This window comes from Miscanthus floridulus, chromosome 18, assembly GCF_019320115.1.
Source record: "Miscanthus floridulus cultivar M001 chromosome 18, ASM1932011v1, whole genome shotgun sequence".
Lineage (NCBI taxonomy): Eukaryota > Viridiplantae > Streptophyta > Magnoliopsida > Poales > Poaceae > Miscanthus > Miscanthus floridulus.
In genome coordinates, this window is record NC_089597.1 from 97,145,691 (window position 1) to 97,166,781 (window position 21,091).

At 44.6% G+C, this 21,091-nt stretch overlaps 2 protein-coding genes across 2 annotated transcripts; one reads left to right on the top strand and one right to left on the bottom strand.

The window, feature by feature from the left end:
- Positions 1–392: 392 nt before the first annotated feature.
- Positions 393–1,400, top strand: LOC136524236 (AAA-ATPase At2g46620-like; the record flags this gene model as incomplete). Its single annotated transcript, XM_066517681.1, has 1 exon — positions 393–1,400. A coding segment is annotated over one exon (1,008 nt), but the record flags the coding sequence as incomplete, so codon positions are not given.
- A 9-nt stretch (positions 1,401–1,409) lies between these two features.
- Positions 1,410–13,967, bottom strand: LOC136524237 (probable mixed-linked glucan synthase 7; the record flags this gene model as incomplete). The annotated part of the gene is made up of 4 exons (XM_066517682.1): positions 13,853–13,967; positions 3,654–3,726; positions 3,203–3,297; positions 1,410–2,611 (listed from the first exon to the last, which is right to left on the bottom strand). Coding segments are annotated over exons 1-4 (1,485 nt in total), but the record flags the coding sequence as incomplete, so codon positions are not given.
- Positions 13,968–21,091: the final 7,124 nt, after the last annotated feature.

The following is a 21,091-nucleotide window of genomic DNA, read 5'->3' on the forward strand; positions in this document are numbered from 1 at the left end:
GTAAAATATCATTTTTGAGTTTCTAGGGTACATTAGGCGCCTCCCCGTGAGTTTGCAGTGAATGAAAATAGCACTAATAAGCAGAGATAAATATGTCCGGCAATCTCATGTCTTTATTTTGCCAAAAATGAAAATGGCACTAATGAGGTAGATAAATATCTGCTCATCTATGTTTGTTGCAGCTGCAAAACTACCAAATAGGACATGAAATGCATAAATCATAGAGGTAGCAAGTGGACAGTAGAAGATTTTCTAAAGAGTTAAATGCACCAGAGATCCATTAACTTGTGAGGAGGTTTCAGTTAGGTCCATCAACTTTCAAAGTGACTTTTTGGGTCCATAAACTTTGTATGTTGTATCACTTAGGTCCATATCTCCCCACATGAACTTTTTATGCTGATGTGGCTGCTGACTTGGACCTTCATTTCGTCAAACATGTCGTGGGCGCGCAAGCAGGTGCCGCCGCCGCCGCTGCGGGAGCGCAAACAGGCCCGCCGCGGGCACGCGGGCGAGGTACGGAGCGCTCGAGGCGGTGTGCGGACGAGTGGGCGCAGACGTACCAGTACTACAAGGTGCCGCGCCTCGTCGGGGACGGCGGCGGCGCAGAGAACCCGCTGTTTCGGAAGGCAGCGGCGTACGTGGCGTCGCTGCCGTTGCTCGAGGACGCGGACGCCGCCTGCGTGCTGTTGTCGGCGGCCAAGAGCAACGACTTCGCGCTGCAGCTGGGGCCGGGCCACACCGCGCAGGACGCCTTCCTGGGTGCGCGCCTCGCGTGGACCAACGCTGGGGACGGCCGCCTCGTGCTACGCGTGCTCCGCCACGACCGCACACGCGTGCTACGGCCCTACCTGCAGCACCTCGAGTCCGTCGCCAATGAGATGGAGGCGTGCCGCCGCGAGCTGCGGCTCTACGCCAACGCCACCGGCGATTGCGCGCCGCGGTGGACGTCCGCGCCCTTCACCCACCCGGCCACGCTCGACACGGTGGCCATGGACCCGGACCTCAAGGCCCGCATCCGCGCCGACCTGGAGAGCTTCCTCAAGGGCCGCGCGTACTACCACCGCCTCGGCCGCGTCTGGTGCAGGAGCTACCTGCTCTACGACGCTCCCGGCACGGGCAAGTCCACGTTCGCCGCCGCAATGGCGAGGTTCCTGGGATACGACGTCTACGACATCGACCTGTCCCGCGGCGGCTGCGACGACCTCCGCGCCCTGCTTCTGGACACCACCCTGCGGTCGCTCATCCTCGTGGAGGACCTCGACTGCTACCTGCACGGCGGCAGCGGCAACGGCGACGGCAAGACGGCAGCGGCGAGGACTGCGCGTGTGCTCAGCTTCATGGATGGGCTCTCCTCGTGCTGCGGCGAGGAGCACGTGATGGTGTTCACCATGAGTGGAGAGCCACCCTCGCCGGTGCATGTAGAAGCTCGTGTCCACGTCCTCTGTCATGGTGCTGTACATCCAGCCGATGTCCCAGCCCCACGTCGTCCCGTCCTCATAGCCGCACAAGACGAGCGCGGTTGCCTCGCCAATGGCAGCCGCGTCGAACGAGCACGGCGGTGATGAAATGCTGACCGTGTCCCATTGCCCCGATTGGTTCGTTAGGACGGCATGCACCGAACGAAGGAACGGCGTCGACATGCCCAACTTGTCGGCCTCAGTGCCAGTGGTAACGCCCTTGCCAGCGTCGTCGCCGTGTGGTCTCCAGAGCGGTGGGTCGACACCGTATAGCGCCGCACGGCGAAACACGCAGCCGGTGCCCACGTAGATGGGTCCCTGAAGGCCGTCGAGGCCGAGTTCAGTGCAGTCGAAGAAGACACAGTTGTGGTTCGCGTAGCGGTCCGCGGGGTCGACGCCGTCGAAGCGCTGCGGGAACTGGACGAATGCCACGTCGCTGCCTTCGCCGTCGAGCATGTGGCAGACGCCGGCGTGGAGAGCCTGCGAGTTGTTCACATAGTGGTCGCAGTCAAGGTTGACGATGAAGGGTGCGTTGGAGAGCACGGCCGAGGCATGGAGTAGCGCGTTCATGGCGCCGGCCTTGCTGTGGTGCACGCGGCCGCCGCGCTGCTTCTCCTGGCACATGTACACGAGCGCTGGAACCCGCACGTCGACGGAGCTGAGGTCCAGAAGATTGCTGACACCACCGACGGTGGTGCTGATGCCAAGTTGTGGCGTGCTGCGGGGAGTATCAAGTACCAATTCAACAGCTCCGGCATGATCTTCCGCAGTGCCACGCCGCCAGCAGCTTCCATCGGCCAGCGACGTCGTTGACCGCTGCTGGCGCCACAAGTCTCTGGCTTGCAGAGCGTCGATCCGCAGCCGCAGTTCTTCGTACTCCCGGCGCACGCGCCTCCGGTCCCTTGCCAGCTCCGGCCACGCCCTTCCCTTATAGTCACCCCTCCTCACCTTGACGCCGCCATTACTGGCGCCGGGGCTAAAGTAGGCCTCTGGGTTCCTTGGCTCCACCGCGTGCTTTCGGCAGAACGGTACCCACAGTCCAGTGAACCAGGCAGCCTCGGCGACCGCGTCGTGCGTGAGCAGAGCGCCGCGTACGAACCCGGAGCAGGGGCTCGAGCGCAAGCGGGCTCGACGGACGCCGCGCCGGAGCCGGACTCAAGTGCGCGGGGATGCCCAGGAGGAGGATGGCGGTGCCCGTGCGTGATGCCGGTTCAGCGCCGCTCGTCGCGGCCGCCGGCGCCGGCAAACCCACGGCAGCGGAGTGCGGATGCTCGGGCGGTCGACGTCGACGCGGGTGACTGAGGCATCGAAGATCGCGGACAGTCGGGCGCAGCTTCTGGGTGCTCGCACGCCCGTGTGGCCGCGGCAGCGGCACCTGCTCGCGCGCCCATGACATGTTTGACGAAATGAAGAGTCCAAGTCAACAACCACATCGGCATAAAAAGCGCATGTGGAGAGATATAGATCTAAGTGATACGGCATACAAAGTTTATGGACCCAAAAAGCCACTTTGAAAGTTGATGGACCTAACTGAAACCTCCGCACAAGTTAATGGATCTCTGGTGCATTTAACTCTTTTCTAAAGCATGATAATGACATTAAAGTTAACGAGGATACCAGAAATTAGGGAATAATAAAGTCCACACTTTTCTCTAATGGGGTAATGTAGGTCACACTTTTCTCTAAAATAAAGTCCAGTCACACAGGTAAGAACAGGTAGACCAAAAGAACGAATGCACTAATACCTTTCTTAATTTGAAGTTCATGTCCAACAATTTGTTGAAGAAGTATATTTGTTTTGGAATGCAGTAATTTTGCATTTCCACAAGAGAAGGCGTCTCTGGACAACAATTTTGTAAAGGCCCATTCGATAAGAAATCCTGAAAAACATGCAACCCGAGATATTTTACCATAAACGGCAGAAGGGGCTACGGGAGCCCAACCTAGCAGACATAGCACCTCATTATCATGTGCCAAACTATTATAGAAAGTAAAATGCAGTCACACCTTTGAACACCCTCAATCTTCTTTCTCTCTCTTAGTCAGGACACAAATGAATTTATCAACCTGGCAAACTATATTGGTTGCCTCCACAACTATGAAGCAACATGTATCTGTCAATGGTTTTGTCGGCGCAAAAACGTGTGTCGATGCGCCTGACACGCTGCAAGTCGGAACGATCTGGGCGAAGTCAACCCAGAGATCTGCTTGGCTTCAACACAGGACCAGTTGATCCTGAAAATCCCGAAGGCGTGCCCGTCAATTTGACCTGCAATTGACAAGGAGAGAAAACTTATCAGTAATTTAGGGTGGAACATGCCGGTTTTACCCAGACAGTTCCAAGTATGCTGCTTCGGGAGCAGCCAAACAGGAGAATCAACTAAATATCCGATACGAGGAGAAATCGACTGTTAAGTACTATGATGCTTGTGGGTCATGATTGATTTATGATAGCAAGTATGATGCACCTAGATATAAGTAATATAAAGAAAGCATCATCAGCTAGATAGATATAACAAGTGTAAAGCATTGAGCCGATAAGTTTAACAAGAAAAGATACAACATACGAACAAATCGACTGTCTAGTACAAATGAATCTACAAACACTCTGGACCTAATCTGTTACCATCAACAGTGAGGTTCGACTAGATCGATACGACTATGATAATAGTAACAAACTAAAGCCAAAGAATCTATAAAACCATCTATATATTGATAGGCTCATAGAAAACATGCTATATGCGTGAAAGCACAGGCGAATCGGCTAAAATAGCCGATGCAGGCATAGCAAACAAATATAGTACATATCTCGATCATGAACAAAACCACTAATCGATAATCTCTAACCCAAAGTCTTTCCAGTGAGGTTTGATCGGATCGATGCAGCTTTGGTAGTGTCATTAGATTAGATCTCATTAACTCGTGAGTTTATCCAAGATCGAAACATGTCATTGAATGCATACTATGCTTGATTGGAATAGAGATAAAACAGCCGATCTAGCGGAATTAAGTCGTTAATTATGAGATTTGAAGCATGACCAGATTAGAGGACGACCAATTAAGATGATATGATGTCAATCTATTTCTATCTCAATCGGGTGATTTTGTTATGATTAATAAAACATTAATTATAGCAAAATCAATAACTGGTAAATCAGCAAAAAACAGCAAGAAAAATCTTACTAATCTTAGCAGATTCGATAACTGGTGATATTGTATTAAACAACAAATTATTTAACATAAGATCGATAACTTTGATCTATATTATGATTCGTAAGAGATCAATCAGCTGATGCAGCCTTACGAATAATGATACAGATCGATAACTAACTTATATTATACTCGTAAAAGATCAATCGGCTGATGCAGCTTTACAAGTATGATACAAGTCATGACGGTACTCACAGACAAGCTGGAGATCGATCAGTCGATGCAGCCCTAATTGTTGAAGAACTCACCGAGATCTACAGTACTCCTACTCCTAAGAGTTGACATGAAGCCGAAAAAGTAATTGTATTGATTGATTGGTTGTCTTTTACAGTAAGCGGGATCCAATATTTATACATGGAACCTAAGCATGAATCCTACTCAAATACGACTTATTACAATTCTTGGAATAAAAAAAACATTCATAACTTAAGGTAACTTGGACCCTAATCTTTTTCTTTTTGTAGAGTCTAACATATTCTCCCCGACGCCATCCGTACGTAGTCCATTGACGTTGTCTGCTGACGTCATCTATAAAATAGCCAATTCCGACACTGCATCACAACCAGCCGATATCGATTCACATCTGATCGATTCCTTGACGATACAATCTTAGAAGCTTCGAGTTCTCGTGTTTTTCTTTCCAAATTTTGGTGTAAACACATGCCCCCCAATTTTGGGATAAAAATGATTTTATTTCGAAATTTCTATTTATCTGCTCACCGTGTACCAACCGTTTTTCCAAAATATACGTGCATGACTCCTGATTTTTCGGTCCGAACTTTATATAATACTCCAACAGTATCACTTCCAACTCACTCGAACCATTCGCTTTCCCCTTCTTTCTCGAGCAAGCCTCAACAACCATCGCCAAGGCCTTAATCCCAGTAAATCCTCTACTCTATCAAGCTATTATTCAAGTAACCTTCCTTAGATTCAGATCCATTTTGGCTGTAATGCGACCAGCGACCATGTCCCTGAGGTATGCTTTCAATTTTCCGTCTTCCAAGTATCAGCGGTTACCCTGCATTTCCTTTCTTCTCAAATTTATTTTGTCTGGTTTCTAGGAAATGAGGAACGAAATTTTGATCCCATCGGCTATTGTTCCCAATGTCTATTATCTTGGGCCTATGGGTGACCCTGATCCATCTGACTTTATAAGTTAAGAAACCAACCAAATCCCCTTCAAATAATCTGTAGTAGATTTGTCATCCTGGAACACCAAAATTCCCTTTAGAAACTGACCCAAAATGCCTAAGGGATGGAGAGATTATTTTCGTAGGGTATTGAGGGAAAATGCTAGAGATTAGGAGATTTATGACTTGAATCAATACTTGACACTCTCATTTTCTGCAATGAAGAGGAATGATTCACTTCTGATTTCTGCATCTTACTTTAGGTCCAACACCCTAAATGCTTTCGTTTTTTGTCACGGCCCAATGACCATCACTTTAGTCGACGTTTATATGTTGACCAGAGTTAGAATAACAGGATCAATACAACCTTATGACTTCTTAAGTGCTGGATCCAAGAAATTATCCAAAATATTAGACTGCACAGGATGGGCAAGCTACATTCTGAATCACATTGGAGACGGATCAACTATTGCTGAAAGAGAACATGTAGCTTTCTTGAACATGTGGCTAGAAAGATTCATCTTTTGTGGATCTTCCTGTGGTCCAACTTTCAATTATAAATGCTTGGCAGAGCGTCTAGCAGCTGGCATTGAAATCCCTCTTGGAAAATACCTGCTAGGATCTGCTTATCATCTGATGCAACAGGTAGCTGTCCAGTTGCTGAAGAATGAACCAGTGCATACTATTAGTGGCCCTTGGTGGATGATACAACTATGGCTAAACCTGTATATGCACAAGATTGTAAGACCTGATCTCAGAAATCTGAGTTTTCCTTCTTCCAACTTTGCTGAAGGTTACAAATGAAAAGAAAGAAGAATTCGATAGTGCATGAATTATGGTGAAGCTGCATCAACCATAACAATTACCGTTGATGTAGGTCATCTTTTCAAGAAATTATATAGAGGATTTGATGCAAACATTTTAACTTGGTTGCCTTATGTTGAAGATGAAGACAATGAATTAGTCCTGTCAGTCAAATTTTGGTTTGAATCAGGCTGCTCAGATGAAATAGCTACAGCAATTTTCAGTTGCATCATCAAACCCTATGTACTGCCAGCTGAATTTCACCAAGGCTATGGCAAAATGGCTACCGGTTCTTTTCTCCCAGAAAATCTTCCAACCTACGAATTCTACGATCCTTGTTTCGTGGCCCGTCAATTTGGCCTTGGTCAGCTGCCTCCTCAACTGTTCTTCAAAAATACACTAAAGCCAAAAGAAGGTATCAATGAAGTAATAGAAGCCTCCAAAGTCTTTGAACTAGGATCAGATCTTCATTCCTTTTGCTTGCATGACTAGACAAGAGTCACCTTCTCTTCCAATCTGTTTGACTCCTGGTGGCAAGAATGGCACTCCCATCTCTTCTATGGGTCAGTCCATCCTAGATGTATAGGTCTAGATGAAGATTTTGCTTTTGACAGTTAGGTAACTTACCATTCCTTTTTAGAAAATTATTCAATAAATTCCTCTGCCAACTTGTTCTAATAAACTTTTTCAGGACACCTAATTCGATCCCCCAAGCATGGACAGGAAGGGGCATCCCATAGAATACTTTCCACCATGTCCAGCCTCAAGAATGGGATCCACAGCACCCATCTTAAAGAAGTTGATGAAGACCCTAGCTGCTCCAGCAATACTTACATACCAGTCTTCCAAACTCAAGGCAGCCAGAGGTGTGACTCAGAAAACCACCACTAGGAAAAGATTCTACAAAACCAAACCATCAGCTGCTTAGGTAAATCAACTAATCTCCCACAAAATGATATCTAATTTCTAATTCTGATTCTTTCCTCTCAGTTATCAACCATAACACCCCAATCTACTCTAGGTGCTGACTATTGTCCCAGGCGTTTAAATCAGCACCACCCAAACCTACATCTGTTGATCCTCAAGCGGAGCAAATTTCGATTGAAACAACCGATGCTTCTAAGACAGCAGAAGATGAGAACCCTTCCACTTCACTTCCTGGTGCTGCCAAGGTATCTCCTCAAAACTCTTAATTTTTATTCATTTTTCACTCTTCTCTGGCCATTTACCATGTCAGACACTCCCTGAAGAAACATTCACGCAAGAGCAAAAGTCTGACAGCTCACCAGTTGAAAATGATCCTGTTGATGTTGACACCCAGACTGTCGAACCTCCAGTCTAGCAGACAATTGATGGTAAGAAAGTCATATGCCTAGTTTATCTTCCTGCAACCAACATAATCTTTTTGAAACATTTCCCAGATGTCTATAGATACCATCACTGAAAGTTTAGAGCCGATTCAACCAGATACCATTGGTGCATTATCAGTTGTTCCTTCTCCTTAGATAGAAACTACCCCAGAAAAGGTATTGTGTCTCCTCATTCTTCTTATTTTCAAACAACTTGTTATTTCTTAACAAAATTTTTCCTTACCCACCTGCAGGCACTTAACTCACCAACTCTGAGCTACTCTTTCAATTTTGAAGAGTATATAGATAAAGAGGAAATCAGCTCATCAGCCATCTCTTCCAAAGAAGCTTTGTCAGATGAGATAAAGAATCAACTAAAAGACATGCTGCCAATGCTCAAAAAGAATATAGCCGATTTGGTCCAGGATGCAAATTCGGTCAGAAGAACTTTCCTAGCCATTAAGGGTAACTTGCCTTCAAATCTTGTTGAAGTTCTGACACCTTTATCCAACATTGAGGATAAAGCTCCAAGAGTGAAAAGGGCTTAGAGAAACCTAGCTGATCATGAAGCTTTATTGGCCAAGAAGAACAACAAACAAGAGGCCAAAGAGCTTGCACAACTAATTGATAACTTGAAGAACTCCTCCCTCAGGATCAAACTAGAGCTGAACCAACTACAAGTCAAGTGTGCAGAACTTGAGAAGGAACTGGAGAACGTGAAGGCTGCCATCGATCGCCATGAGTCCAATCTGGCTCAAATACCCAATGCCATTAAACAAAAGAAATAGGAAATGCTGACCAAGGTCAAAGAAGGTAAAGCCATCCGTAGCATCCTCGAGAACATCCCTGGATCAGCCGAAGAAGACAAGCAACAAATCGTAGAAGTTGATGCTATCCAGCTAAAAGCGTTGAGAGTAATCCAGGATGTTCTAAACTTGTAATCTGCATACCAACATTTGTAACATGTACTTTGTGTGGAACGAATGATAACCATATTTCCTACTGATTTATCATATCTTTTATCTCGGCTAAAGAGCCGATTTGAAAATAGCCGATTCCAGACCTTTGACTTTAATCCAATTATCTAAAAACACGGCCTCCACTAGAAAAACTCCTCAATCTTTCATTCTCAGTTATCAATGCCGCATTCTCTTCGGCATTAGTGGGGCGGCGCTTCACCTTCTGTTAATTGCAGTTACTCTTCGCACGTCCCAAGATATCTACCATCCTGTCTTCATGGCTATAAATACCAGCCATCGCTCCGGCCTCAAACACACACATCTCGCAACTGCTTCTGTTCTCTACGCTTCTCTGCCTTCACAAACCCTATAGCGGTTCCCTCCTCGTCGTAGACCAAAACAAAATCCATGGACGGCGAGGACAACCATGATAAAGCATGCAGCAGAAGAGGTTCCAGAGGAGAACCTGCCGATGAGCCAGTGCCTCCACCGTATGAGGTAAGACCAACATTTTTTGCTTATGGCAACGAATCCTTCTAACCCATTTATAGGTTTGTCTTAAATGACAGCCTCTGACCACTTCCTCCCAGGGCCGGCGAGCCTTCTGTCGCCGTGTCTGCTGCATCGGCTGTCGCCCTATGCCAGATTCATCGTTAGACTCCTCCGACTCCAACAATGATGACGACGCCCGACATTTCCTCCGGAAGTGGATAGCGGCCTAGGACCGTTACTCTGAGGCAACTCAGGAGAACGGTCAGCTTGAGATCCGCCTCGAGGCCACTCAAGCCACCCTCCTCGCCACAGAGGAAGAGGCCAGCGCTGCTCAGGCGTGGCTGGCCGAGTCCAACACCATGGTAGCGGGTAAGATGAATTCCAAGAAAACCCTTATTCCAATTTCCACTGTCTTTATCTTGATACCACCTTTGTTTCTGTGATTGTTAGCCCTAACGGTGCAGTTAGAGAACCTCTAACTGACGGCGAATGCGGCTACGGCGGCCGTCAATGCCCGAGGCCCTCTCCTCAATAACCGCCTGCACGACATCCTGGCACACGTCTAGGAGATCGCCCTCCACAGCGTTCACCACGGCGCAGCGATGGCCATGGCCGCGGCGCAGGTCCAGACCGGGCACGATCTTCGTACCATGGAGCCGGGCTTCCCAATGGCCGATGACCCCGACATGGACGAGGACTTGATCGAGGACTTTGAAGACGCCGCAGCGGCCATCATGGACATCACCTTAGCCCAGGACGTTATAAATAGGGTGTTTGATTAGCTTGTACCTAGGATAAACTGATCAATGAATGAAATCTTTGTTTTTCTATGATCGTGTCTCAGCGAATTTTCTGCAATATCTTTGTATACATCATGATTGTCACTATGTTTATTTTTGCTCTATAGGCGATACATATCATATCGGCTTTTACCCCTTTGGGTCTGTTTTTTGAACTAGAGGCGATACCCCTCTGGTACTGGCTATTAGAGCTGATGATAGAACAAATCGGCTGTCAAACATTAACCCAGAAGCTAGGATAATATTTCTTTAGATATTTTCCATTGATCGCTCTATCAGATTCTTCTCTCCCTTCTAATGTTTCCAAGATATAAGCATTGTCAGACGCACATCGACTAATCCGATAAGGTCCTTTCCAGTTAGGTGACCATTTGCTGAATTTGCTATATCTTGACTCGATCGGCAATTTCACTTTCCAGACCAAGTCTTCCTTAGAAAATTGTTTGCTTTTGACCTTCTTATTATAATACTTTGCAATCTTTAGCTTATTGGCTTCAATATTCTCAAGAGCATGCAGTCTATGACAACTTAAGTCCTCTAAATCATCCATCATTAGATTCTTGTAGACTTCGGCTGATAAATCATTCTGTAATGTAATACGTCTTGATCCAGTCTAAATTTCCCAAGAAAGGACTGCATTGTGCCCATATACTAGCTCATAAGGTGATGTTTTAACCGATCCATGGTAAACCATCATGTATGCTCATAATGCCTCATTAAGCATTAAGTAACACTTCCTTGGTCGCTCTTCGATCTTTTTATTAATCAACTTGATCATAATTTGATTGGCCGCCTCTGTCTGGCCATTAGCCTAAGCATAGTAAGGAGAAGAATTTAATAACTTGATCCCCATACTGGCAGCAAAATCTCTGAACTCTTCTAATATGAACATTGCCCCTAATCAGTAGTAACAGTTTGAGGAATTCTAAAACGATACACAATATGTTCTTTGACAAAATCAACCATATGCTTTGAGGTTACCGTCTTTAAGGGAATTGCCTCAACCCAGTTGATAAAGTAATCTGTTGCCATCAATATGAACTTATGTCCCTTACTTGAAGGTGGAAAAATCTAGCCAATTAAATCAATTCCCCAACCTCAAAATTGTGGCAGAACCGCCTAATCTAATACTTCACAGGAGTGCTTGCCTTCCATTAGACACTAAGCACTCAAGGGAGAACACTAAATTACACAGTTCTATCGGGCACACCCCAGGGGAGAACCCAAAAATCCACATTTTTGCCATCAGGATCACAAATGAGAGAATAAAGCTTACATCATTCTTAACCATTTCTTACATCACTTTTAATACAACATCAGAGTATATTATTTATTATTATAACATCGGAAGGTACTCATATTATCAGAGTTATGACCAATTTAATTTGGTAGCGGAATATAAACATGAGATCAGAATTACAGTGGAAATAAATATCTACTCATGACATGATAAAGTGTTGATATATGAACTACGACAACAGATTATGAAACTTTTATTTATAAAAGCATTTGATGAGAGTTATAAATAACAACTACGATCGCAGCGTAAAGGGAATCCTCGCTGAGCCCACCAGGAGGAATCCACACACAAAGGTCAGCTTTGGCATCCATCTGTCACCTGCAACAGGGGGAATAAAACCCTGAGTACTCAATTGTACTTAGCAAGACTTACCCGACAGGAGGAAAGAAGACTCCAAGGATATGCAAGGCTATCTGGCTTGTGGGTTTATTGCATTTGCAGGAAGCATTACTAAGCGTGCGTCCTTATGTTCGATTTTTATTAATAGCCACATTGGTTCATTAACTAACCATTCTATGTAAGCACATGTGCTACTTTCAAGCAGGTGGTAAGCAATCAGATTTCCTTTGTCCATCTTCCATCCTTCATCTTTCAGTTCTTACTACGATGCTAAACCATAGACAAGCCGTACCGGTCGCCCGGTGATTCGCGAATCAATGCTCCCAGCTAGGTACCCCAAAAACACATGCCCCGCTTGTACCCCAGGCACGAGCAGGACCAACCCGTCACTCTCCTGTCCCAGGTGTCTAGGTCCCCGTCCAAACTGGGACTCCAAGCCCCCGCCCCTAAGTCCCAGACTCAGCACGGTGCAAGGACCTCCTCCACCAAAATAAACCCTAACAGTCGGTCTAAAAAGAGCCGGATCCACGACAAGAGAGCAACAAGTCTTCCAAGCGCCCATACACAAGTATGTGCTCGGGATAATAAGTCTGTGACTTGCCTAGAATCTTATGCAATGAACGGTCCTTAACCGACCAGAAAGGGAACAACGGTGTAACCAAGCTATGACCCGCATCCACGGCGACACAACTTCTTACACCCACCAATACCTAAACCATATCCCTGCCCGGTCACCATTTTTCCTTTCCACCATTTATGTTTTTCCAAGGGATAATCATATAGTAATTTATTTCCTATATCTCGCGAGTGACAGGCAATCACTCGACTTCTATCGGAGTCCTGTAGCATAGCAATCTACATGATCTTGTCATACTCGTAAGGCTCATAGGATAAAGATATATATGCAAGTGGGTTTCATTCAACTCCTTAAATATGAATATAATTTAAACTGCAGAAAAGTAGGGGTTATGCACCGGGGCTTGCTTGGGTAAGATATATTAAAAAGTTAGTATCTGCATCTTTAGATCATCCACCATCATCCGAATAGAAAGCCCATTGCATCATCTCCTGGAGAGAATGCCATTACACCATCTTCGGATTCCCAACCATCCTTCGATCGATCCATTGATCCATCATCATACCTATATGATATGCATTAATGCAAATGCATAGATGTAAATAATCAACGACAGCCGAAATGATTAGAAATCCGATCATGCCTCACAAGCTAACAAGATAGCTCTAACGATGGTCTACGTATCCATGTTGTCGAATAAGGCGTTTCTTCCCAATAATTATTTTAGTTATATAAACCAAGGTTGTTTCTTTATTCTATTCTATCAATTTAATCTTTATTCGCAATCGGATATCATTATCTATTTAGCAAACTAATTATTCCAAAGCTACAAAAATTACAGTGAGCAGCTAATAATATTAGTAGTTTACTGTCAAATTTTTAGAGTCAACGCTATCACCAATTTATCCCGGAAATTCCTACAATTTCTCATTTTAACAATATTAAGCATGTTAAAATAATTAGAGAAATCCTAAAAACATACCGAACTTATGTGAACAAAATACACTATTAGATAGACCATGATTTTATAAACTCAACAAAACTAGTTTGGCATTTTTATGATTTTTCTGTGATTTTCTACGAATTTTACAAGGTTACTTCAGCTTTAAATTAGAAAACACCTTAAACATGAAAAAGGGGTCGACGGCCACTATTGGCCCAGCAGGGTAGCGCGGCCCACAGGCGCGCGCGGCAGGCTAGCCCAGCGACCAGGTGCAGCCTAGCCAGGGCATGCGGCGCGCACGGCCCACAGAGGAGGCCGGCGGCCCGAACGGACATCGAGCAGGCAGTGGCCCACGCGTGGACGGGCGCGGTCCACGCGGCCAGGGCTAGATGGCGGCGGCATTTTTGTGAAACGACCCCTACGCTTCTCCCTATTCATCCCTAGGTCCATAGTACTATTTATATGAGTCGCGTATTTCGCCGTAAGGACCTTGTATAAAATTTTCCCTTGGATTCATATCCTTTTCTACCTTCTCTTCTTCACCGAGGAGCAGAGGAGATAACGGTGGCTCCTGCGTGGCGAACCAGAAGGTGGGCGTGGCCATGGCGCTGCAGCACGGCACCAGCAACACCGGCATGAAGTCAATGAGGGAAGGCGCGGGCGACAAGGTGCTGCGGGCACCCACGGAGGAGGGTGCAACACACGGGTCCAGGCACGCGGCATGGGCACAGCCATGGCGTGCAGTGGCATGCAGAGGAGGCGTGGGGCTGCGGTGGTGCGAGAGGGCTCCATGGGTCCGAGCGGCCTGGCGCGGCCATGGCTGGGCGGTGGAAACGGCCATAGCGCTGCAGGGCAGCGGTAGGTCACTCACCGGTCGAGCTCTACGGCACGGCATCGGCAACGCCTGGCTCGGCGAGGCGCTGCAATTCGGCGCATGGAAATGGAGACGAAGAAGCGACGCTAGAGGGGGTGAAAACATCGAGGACCTCACGTGCGGTGGTGGAGCGGGTCGTGGTGCTGTGGAACCACGAGATGTGCAGGAGCAAACATGGCCAGAGAGGAGGGCGTGACCCAAAGTCGAACCCCGGTGAGGTTCTCCGCGTGGCGGTGCGGCGAGGCGGAGCTACGTGCATGGGGAGGCAGGGCGACTGAGCAGCGATGAGAAAATGGCAGTAGCAGCTAGGCCTCAGCAGCGGCAACAGGACGAGCAGCGCGCGCTCACAGGGAAGGAAGAAAGGAGGGGCGCGGGAGGGGGCGCAGCGACGACGGCTATGGTCCAAAACGGACCAGGGCTCGGGCGGTTGCTCGTGTGAGACAGAGCTTGAACGGCGGGGCAGCGTGGGGAAGAGGAGCAGCAAGCAAGAGCGCTGGCGCGCGCGAGCATGGGAGGAGCAGCGTGAGCAGCGGGGTGCGAGGCGAGGTGAAACCGGCCGCGGCTCGAGAGACGGCGGGGAGGCGCTTCGCAGCTCGGGCGAGCATGTGCACGGGAGAGAGCCGTGGGTCACGGCGCGCCTGGCCACGGCGGTGGACCAAGGCAGAGGTGGAAGGAGAGGGACGGTGCCATGGGGGAAAGCAGGAGCTAGACTGCGGCTCTAGCGTGGAAAGAGGTGCGGCGCGTGCGTAGCTGCGGGCAGCATCGAGAAAAAGGAGGAGGCAGCGCTCGTGGCCTGCGCAAGGAGTGCGCCGCGGAGAGAAAAAGGAGGGAGGGGGAAAAGCAGCGCTCGGCATAGCAAGCAGGCGCAGACGAACGAGATAGACATCAACGGAGGCAAACTAGGGGGGGCCAAGACAAACAAGGTAGGCAGGGAGACAAGGACGTTGGAACTCACAAATTGGAGCATTCCTCGTCGGCCACAGAGACAGCAAAGGCAGCAAGTTGACTTCGGCACAGAGACAGACAGCGACAGGCCAGGATGATCAGAGGTAGAGCAAGCGAACAACGTGAAGGTTCGGCCAACCCCATCAATGCAGGGACAGCACGGCGCGACGTGAGTAATTCGGGTGATCAATTCAGAGCAGGGAAAACAACACCGTCGTACCGGCAAGGCAGGTGGGACGAGTGGCCAGCGACACTCACATTTTTATTTCTATTTCATTTTTAGGTTTTCAACTCGATTAACTTCCACCCGTAATTATTTCACATAGAAGTTCATACTTCACCCTAACCCACAGAGACAAAATCTTTAAGAGTTATTTAATTACTTAGCTAGGTATAGTTTGCTAAAAATGGCATTTAAAACATAAGCTCAATAGCTAAAATTCGAGAAACTCATTCTGGAAATTTTTCTTAGACCTAAATCGCGGTGCTAAATAAGATCGTAACATCGGGGTGTTACAGAAACAGCCATGGCTTAATTATTGGATTCATAGCTGATGCAGGTGATTTCTGAACATTACCAAAACGTTGATAATCCTGACACCCCTTGTAATATTCGAAACAATCTTCTAGTATTGTTGACCAGAAATATCTAGACCTACGAATAATCCATTTCATCTTATAAGCCGATTGATGAGCTCCACATATTCCTTTATGTACTTCACCCATCAACACTTTAGCTTCTTCCTGATTTAAGCATTTAAGCAACACCCCATCGATTGTCTTGTAATATAGCTGATTATCTAACAAAACATACTTAGTCGATTTATACCTTAGTTTCCTGGTAACCTTCTATGATGAATTTTTAAGATAATTGGCTATTTCGACCCTCCAATCATTAGTCAAGGTTTCACTGCTTAAGATCTCTTAAAACACTCGATACCCTAACGCACTCTGAGCTAATCGATTAGCTTCTTGATTCTGTGCTCTTGGAATATGCTGAAGAGAAATATGGGGAAACTCCTTGAGTAACCTCTAGCATTCATCATAGTATCCCCTCAGAATATCATCTTTACATTCATATAGGAAGATCAACTAATTAATAACTAACTACGAATCTCCAAATACTTTGATTGACTCGGCCTTTACTTCATGAAGAAGTTGAAGTCTCTTAATAATAGCTTCATATTCTGTTTGATTGTTAGTAGCCATTGGTTTAATTGGAAAAACAAACTCAAAACTTACCCCCCCCTCCCGAGGTGAAACAATAACAATACCAATGCCACCACCTTGCTTGCACGATGACCCATCAAAGAACAATATCCAAGGTATCAGTTCTACATAGCCAATACTTGATTTATGATATTGAGTAATAAAATCGGCTATTACTTGCTCCTTGATTGCTTTAGCTGATTCGTACCTCAAGTTAAATTCCAATAATGCAAGAATTCACTTTCCCATGTTCCCATTTAATATTGGCATCGATAGCATGTGCTTGATCACATCAACCTTGGACATAGCTGTACACTCTACCGATAACAAGTAATGTCGCAACTTAATGCAAAAGAAATATAAGCATAAGCATCACTTTTTAATAGGAGAATATCTTGTTTCTGGATCCAAAAGCTTTCTATTTAAATAGAAAACAACTTGTTTTCCCTTCAAACTCTTGCATTAAGGCCGATCCAATTGTTTGGCTATCGCCCGACACGTACAACTTAAAAGGTTTACCTTCCTGAGGAGGAACTAGCATAGGTGGACATTTTATATATTCTTTTATCTTTTCAAACGTCTTTTGTTGCATGTCACCCCATTTAAATTCTTGATCATTTTTCAACTTCAACAAATGAGAAAATGGTAGAACGCTTTCTGACAAATTTGAAATAAATCTTCTGATAAAATTAATCCCACTAAGCAAAGATTGTAACTCTGTTTTAGTAATCGGGGTTCATACTTTTTTTGACCAATTTCAATTCCTCTCTCGTGGACTATAAAATCTAAAAATTATCCAGCTGATACTCCAAAGGCACACTTATTAGGATTCATCTTTAAACCATGTTTTCTTGTGCACTCTAAAGTCTCCTGCAAATCAGCTAGATGTTTTTTGTACCCTTTGCATTTCACCATCACATCATCAATGTAGATTTCAACAATTCTACCGATCAACTTATAAAAAATATAATTCATTGCCCTCTGATAAATTGCATCAGCATTCTTCAAACCAAATGTCATCACAACCTATTCAAATAAGCCGATTGCGCCAGGGCACCTAAAACTGTTTTTGCTGTGTCTCCCTTAGCCATAAAAATTTGATTATATCCTGCATTGCCGTCTATAAAACTGATAACCTTTTGCCCGGCTGCTGCATCTACCAACATATCGGCTATTAGCATCGGATAACCATCCATGGGTGTAGCATTGTTTAGATCTCTAAAATCGATATAAACTCTTAACTTTCCATTTTTCTTATACACAGGAACAACACTCGATATCCACTCTACGTAACGGCATGGTCGGATAATTTTTGCGTCTAGTAATCTTTCAGTCTCCTTTTTGATATCATCAAGAACATTTGGGTTAAATCTCCTCGGAGCTTATTTAAATGGCTGATATCCAGGTTTGATTGGCAACCGATGTTCAATAATTGATCGATCTATACCAGGCATCTCATAATATTCTCAAGCAAAATAATATTTAAATTCCTTTAATAAATCTATCAACTCTTGCTTATACTCAGGATCTAACTTAGCACTTAGATACGTCGGCCTAGGCCTATCTCCAGGACCAATATCTATCTCCTCTAACTCATCGGCCGACGTAAAGCCATGTCCTAATTTACCATCGATACCATCTATTGGATTATCCATTAAAACAAACACTCAGAGCCGACTGCTTGGATCGGCTATTCGCTTTCATCATTGATCTTAATGAAACCTCCTTCCCTTCGCTTGTCAGAAAAACACTCGAAATCTTCTAGCTCGCAATACATTGGGTCAGCTATTGCTATACTTACAGAATCATCAGCATGAACCAGCTCAACATCATCTCCATACCACTGAATCAAGCATTGATGCATAGTCGATGGTACACAACAATTTGCATGAATCTAATCACGACCAAGGAGTAAACTATATGAACCCTTTCCATCGATGATAAAGAATGTAGTGAGCAAAGTCTTACTTCCAATTGTCAATTCAACGTTTATTGCCCCCCTGTTCTTGGATGCATTATCCTCAAAATCCTAAAGCATCATGTTAGTCTCAATCAAATCTCCTGGTCTCTTAACAAGCTTGCGAAAAGTAGTGTAAGGCATAAGATTAACAAAAGCACCTCCATCCACCAATATTTTGCTCATCGGCTTCCCATCAAGAAAGTCTTTTACATATAAAGCCTTTAAGTGCCGATGTTTGACTGGCTTATCAAATATAACTTGTTGTATCACTGTTAACTTGGCAACTATCTCATCATATTCCGATTCATCAAAATCTGAATATACTTCTTGATCTACAGGAGCGCTAAATTCTGACAGCAAAAGAAAAACCATTTGAATATTAACCGATGATTGACCCTTATCGGCTGTTTGTTTAGCACGCCATACTTGAGGTTTACCAGATTTCTGAGCCTGTTCTAGCTCTCTATTCCTTAGGTGTTGTACCCTTCTTTTCTAACTTCTTGTTAAACCTCCTGGACACCATTGCCTTTTCTGCTAAACATACTCTCCCTTATCACCTTTTTCTTCATAATCAGCCCAATTTTGATCAACAACTCGCTTCCCAAGACAATCATGAACACTTCTATTTTTTAAGCGCCGATCCATATTATCATGATGATACTCGATTCGAGCATGGATATACTGACGGTTGGCTTGAGATTGCCTAAACTCTTAATATTGTTCACTATACTCTGGGCAATTTTTCTAGTAGGCGATTTTAAACCTTCATTCCAACAATGTCTGAAGAAAGGACAATTCCAATGTGATTCAGTTTGTTTTCTTTCATACCTCTCCACTTCTTATTGACGCTGGTATTCTTTCTCTTCTAACCAACGCTAATAATCCTTTTATTTCTGTCGTTGCCATTTATTCAACAAAATTTGAGATGTAACACACGGCCTCATTGCCCCGCTTCTTGACGTCTCTCCTTGCTCATATCGGTTCTTCTGTTGGTCACGACGCCTTTTTAATTTCTCTATATTCATCAGCTGATATTTGCATCTTTGAATCAACTGTTCTAGTTTCTTTTGCCCTAGTTGATGTTAGGACTTTAGTCTTTCCTTTGAGCAATTTAGCATCAAACATATTATGATCTCTTGTGAAAGGATTATCATCAACTTTCATCTTCTGAGGTGCATCAAACTTAAGCTTCCCTTGCTAAATAGTCCTCTGTATATGTTGCCGAAAAATTCTACACTCATTAGTAGAATGAGAAGTAGTGTTATAAAATTTGTAGATCTTTTTATTCTTCAACTGATCAGGAGGTAACATAACATGATTGATGGGCAATTTGATCTGTTCTTTCTCAAACAAGAAATCAAAGAGTTTGTCTAATTTTGTGATGTCAAAATCATAACTTTCTTCAACTCCTTTTCCTCAAGGATTTGGCACCATCACTATCTTCTTACCCCAATTACATTCAACCGCAGCAATCTCTTCTTCTTCATCACCCTCATCATTATCATTAACTGAATATGGATTATAAGCTTTAACAATTACGGCATTCTTCTGTAATCGGTTATCTCTGCTCATATTCTGGAATTAACTAGTAAGTGTTGTCACTCGTTGAGCCAACTGACTTAAATTGTCAAACTCTTGCCTAAGCAGTTTTTTTCTCCATATTGGCAACATTCCTTGAACAGCCAAAGCAGCTAGCTGATCATCAGTTAGATTCAATGAAAAACACAAATTCCTTATTTCTCGGAACCTCCTAAGAAAATCGGCACCCGATTCATTAGTTCTTTGCCTTATGGTCGTTAAATCTGTGATTTTCTTTTCTCTTGTCCCAGTATAGAAATATATATGAAATTTCTTCTCCAGATCACTCTAGTTGACAATAGAATTAACTAGTAACGATAAAAATCAGGTGAAAGCTAGTCCTGATAGGGACAAAGAGAAGAAACGAACTCAATGAACTTCTTTAATGGATGCTTCACCCAACTGAGTAAGATACCGACTGACATGTTCTATTATGCTTGTACTATCTTAACTAGTAAACTTATCAAATTTTTCGAAAGCCTGTAATTTGTAAGAGCAACCAAATCATATCGCTCTGGATATGGACGTTTATATGAAAAAGTCTGCCCTTTTGGTTTTAAAGAACTGATTCTTTATCATTTCTGTTACTCTAAGTAACAACTCATCAGCATTTGAATTTGGACTTCTTTGTAATTGCTGATCCATCTGCGGATTAAAATTTTGGGTACCTTGATACCCTGGTTTTAGAATCATATGAAGGATATTATAATCTGTGCCATAATGATATCCTTATAGAATCTCTATCTGTTGGGTCCTTTACTGATTTGCTGCTTAAAGTCTCTTGTTGTAAATGTTGAGATCCGTATCTCTACGAATCCTTTGAACTGATTGCGCTATTTTTTGAGCCAACGGCGGTATTTGACTTAATATGCCAAAATTAATCATTTGATTCTGAACTTGCCCTGTCGACTGTTGCACACGCTACACTAATTATCTAGGATTATACTATACTTGATTAGTAGTACCCTGAACTTACTCAGATGAGCTCTGAACTACCTGGGCATCATCATAACAACTAGTGATGCTTCTTAATGGCTAGTACCGGTTTGATTAGTCCCCTGAATCGACAGATGTTGAATATTGTAATAAGTCGATTCAATATAATCAATTGGATATCCATGAAACTCCTCATTCATAGTATTGTGGAATGTGTTCAAAAAAG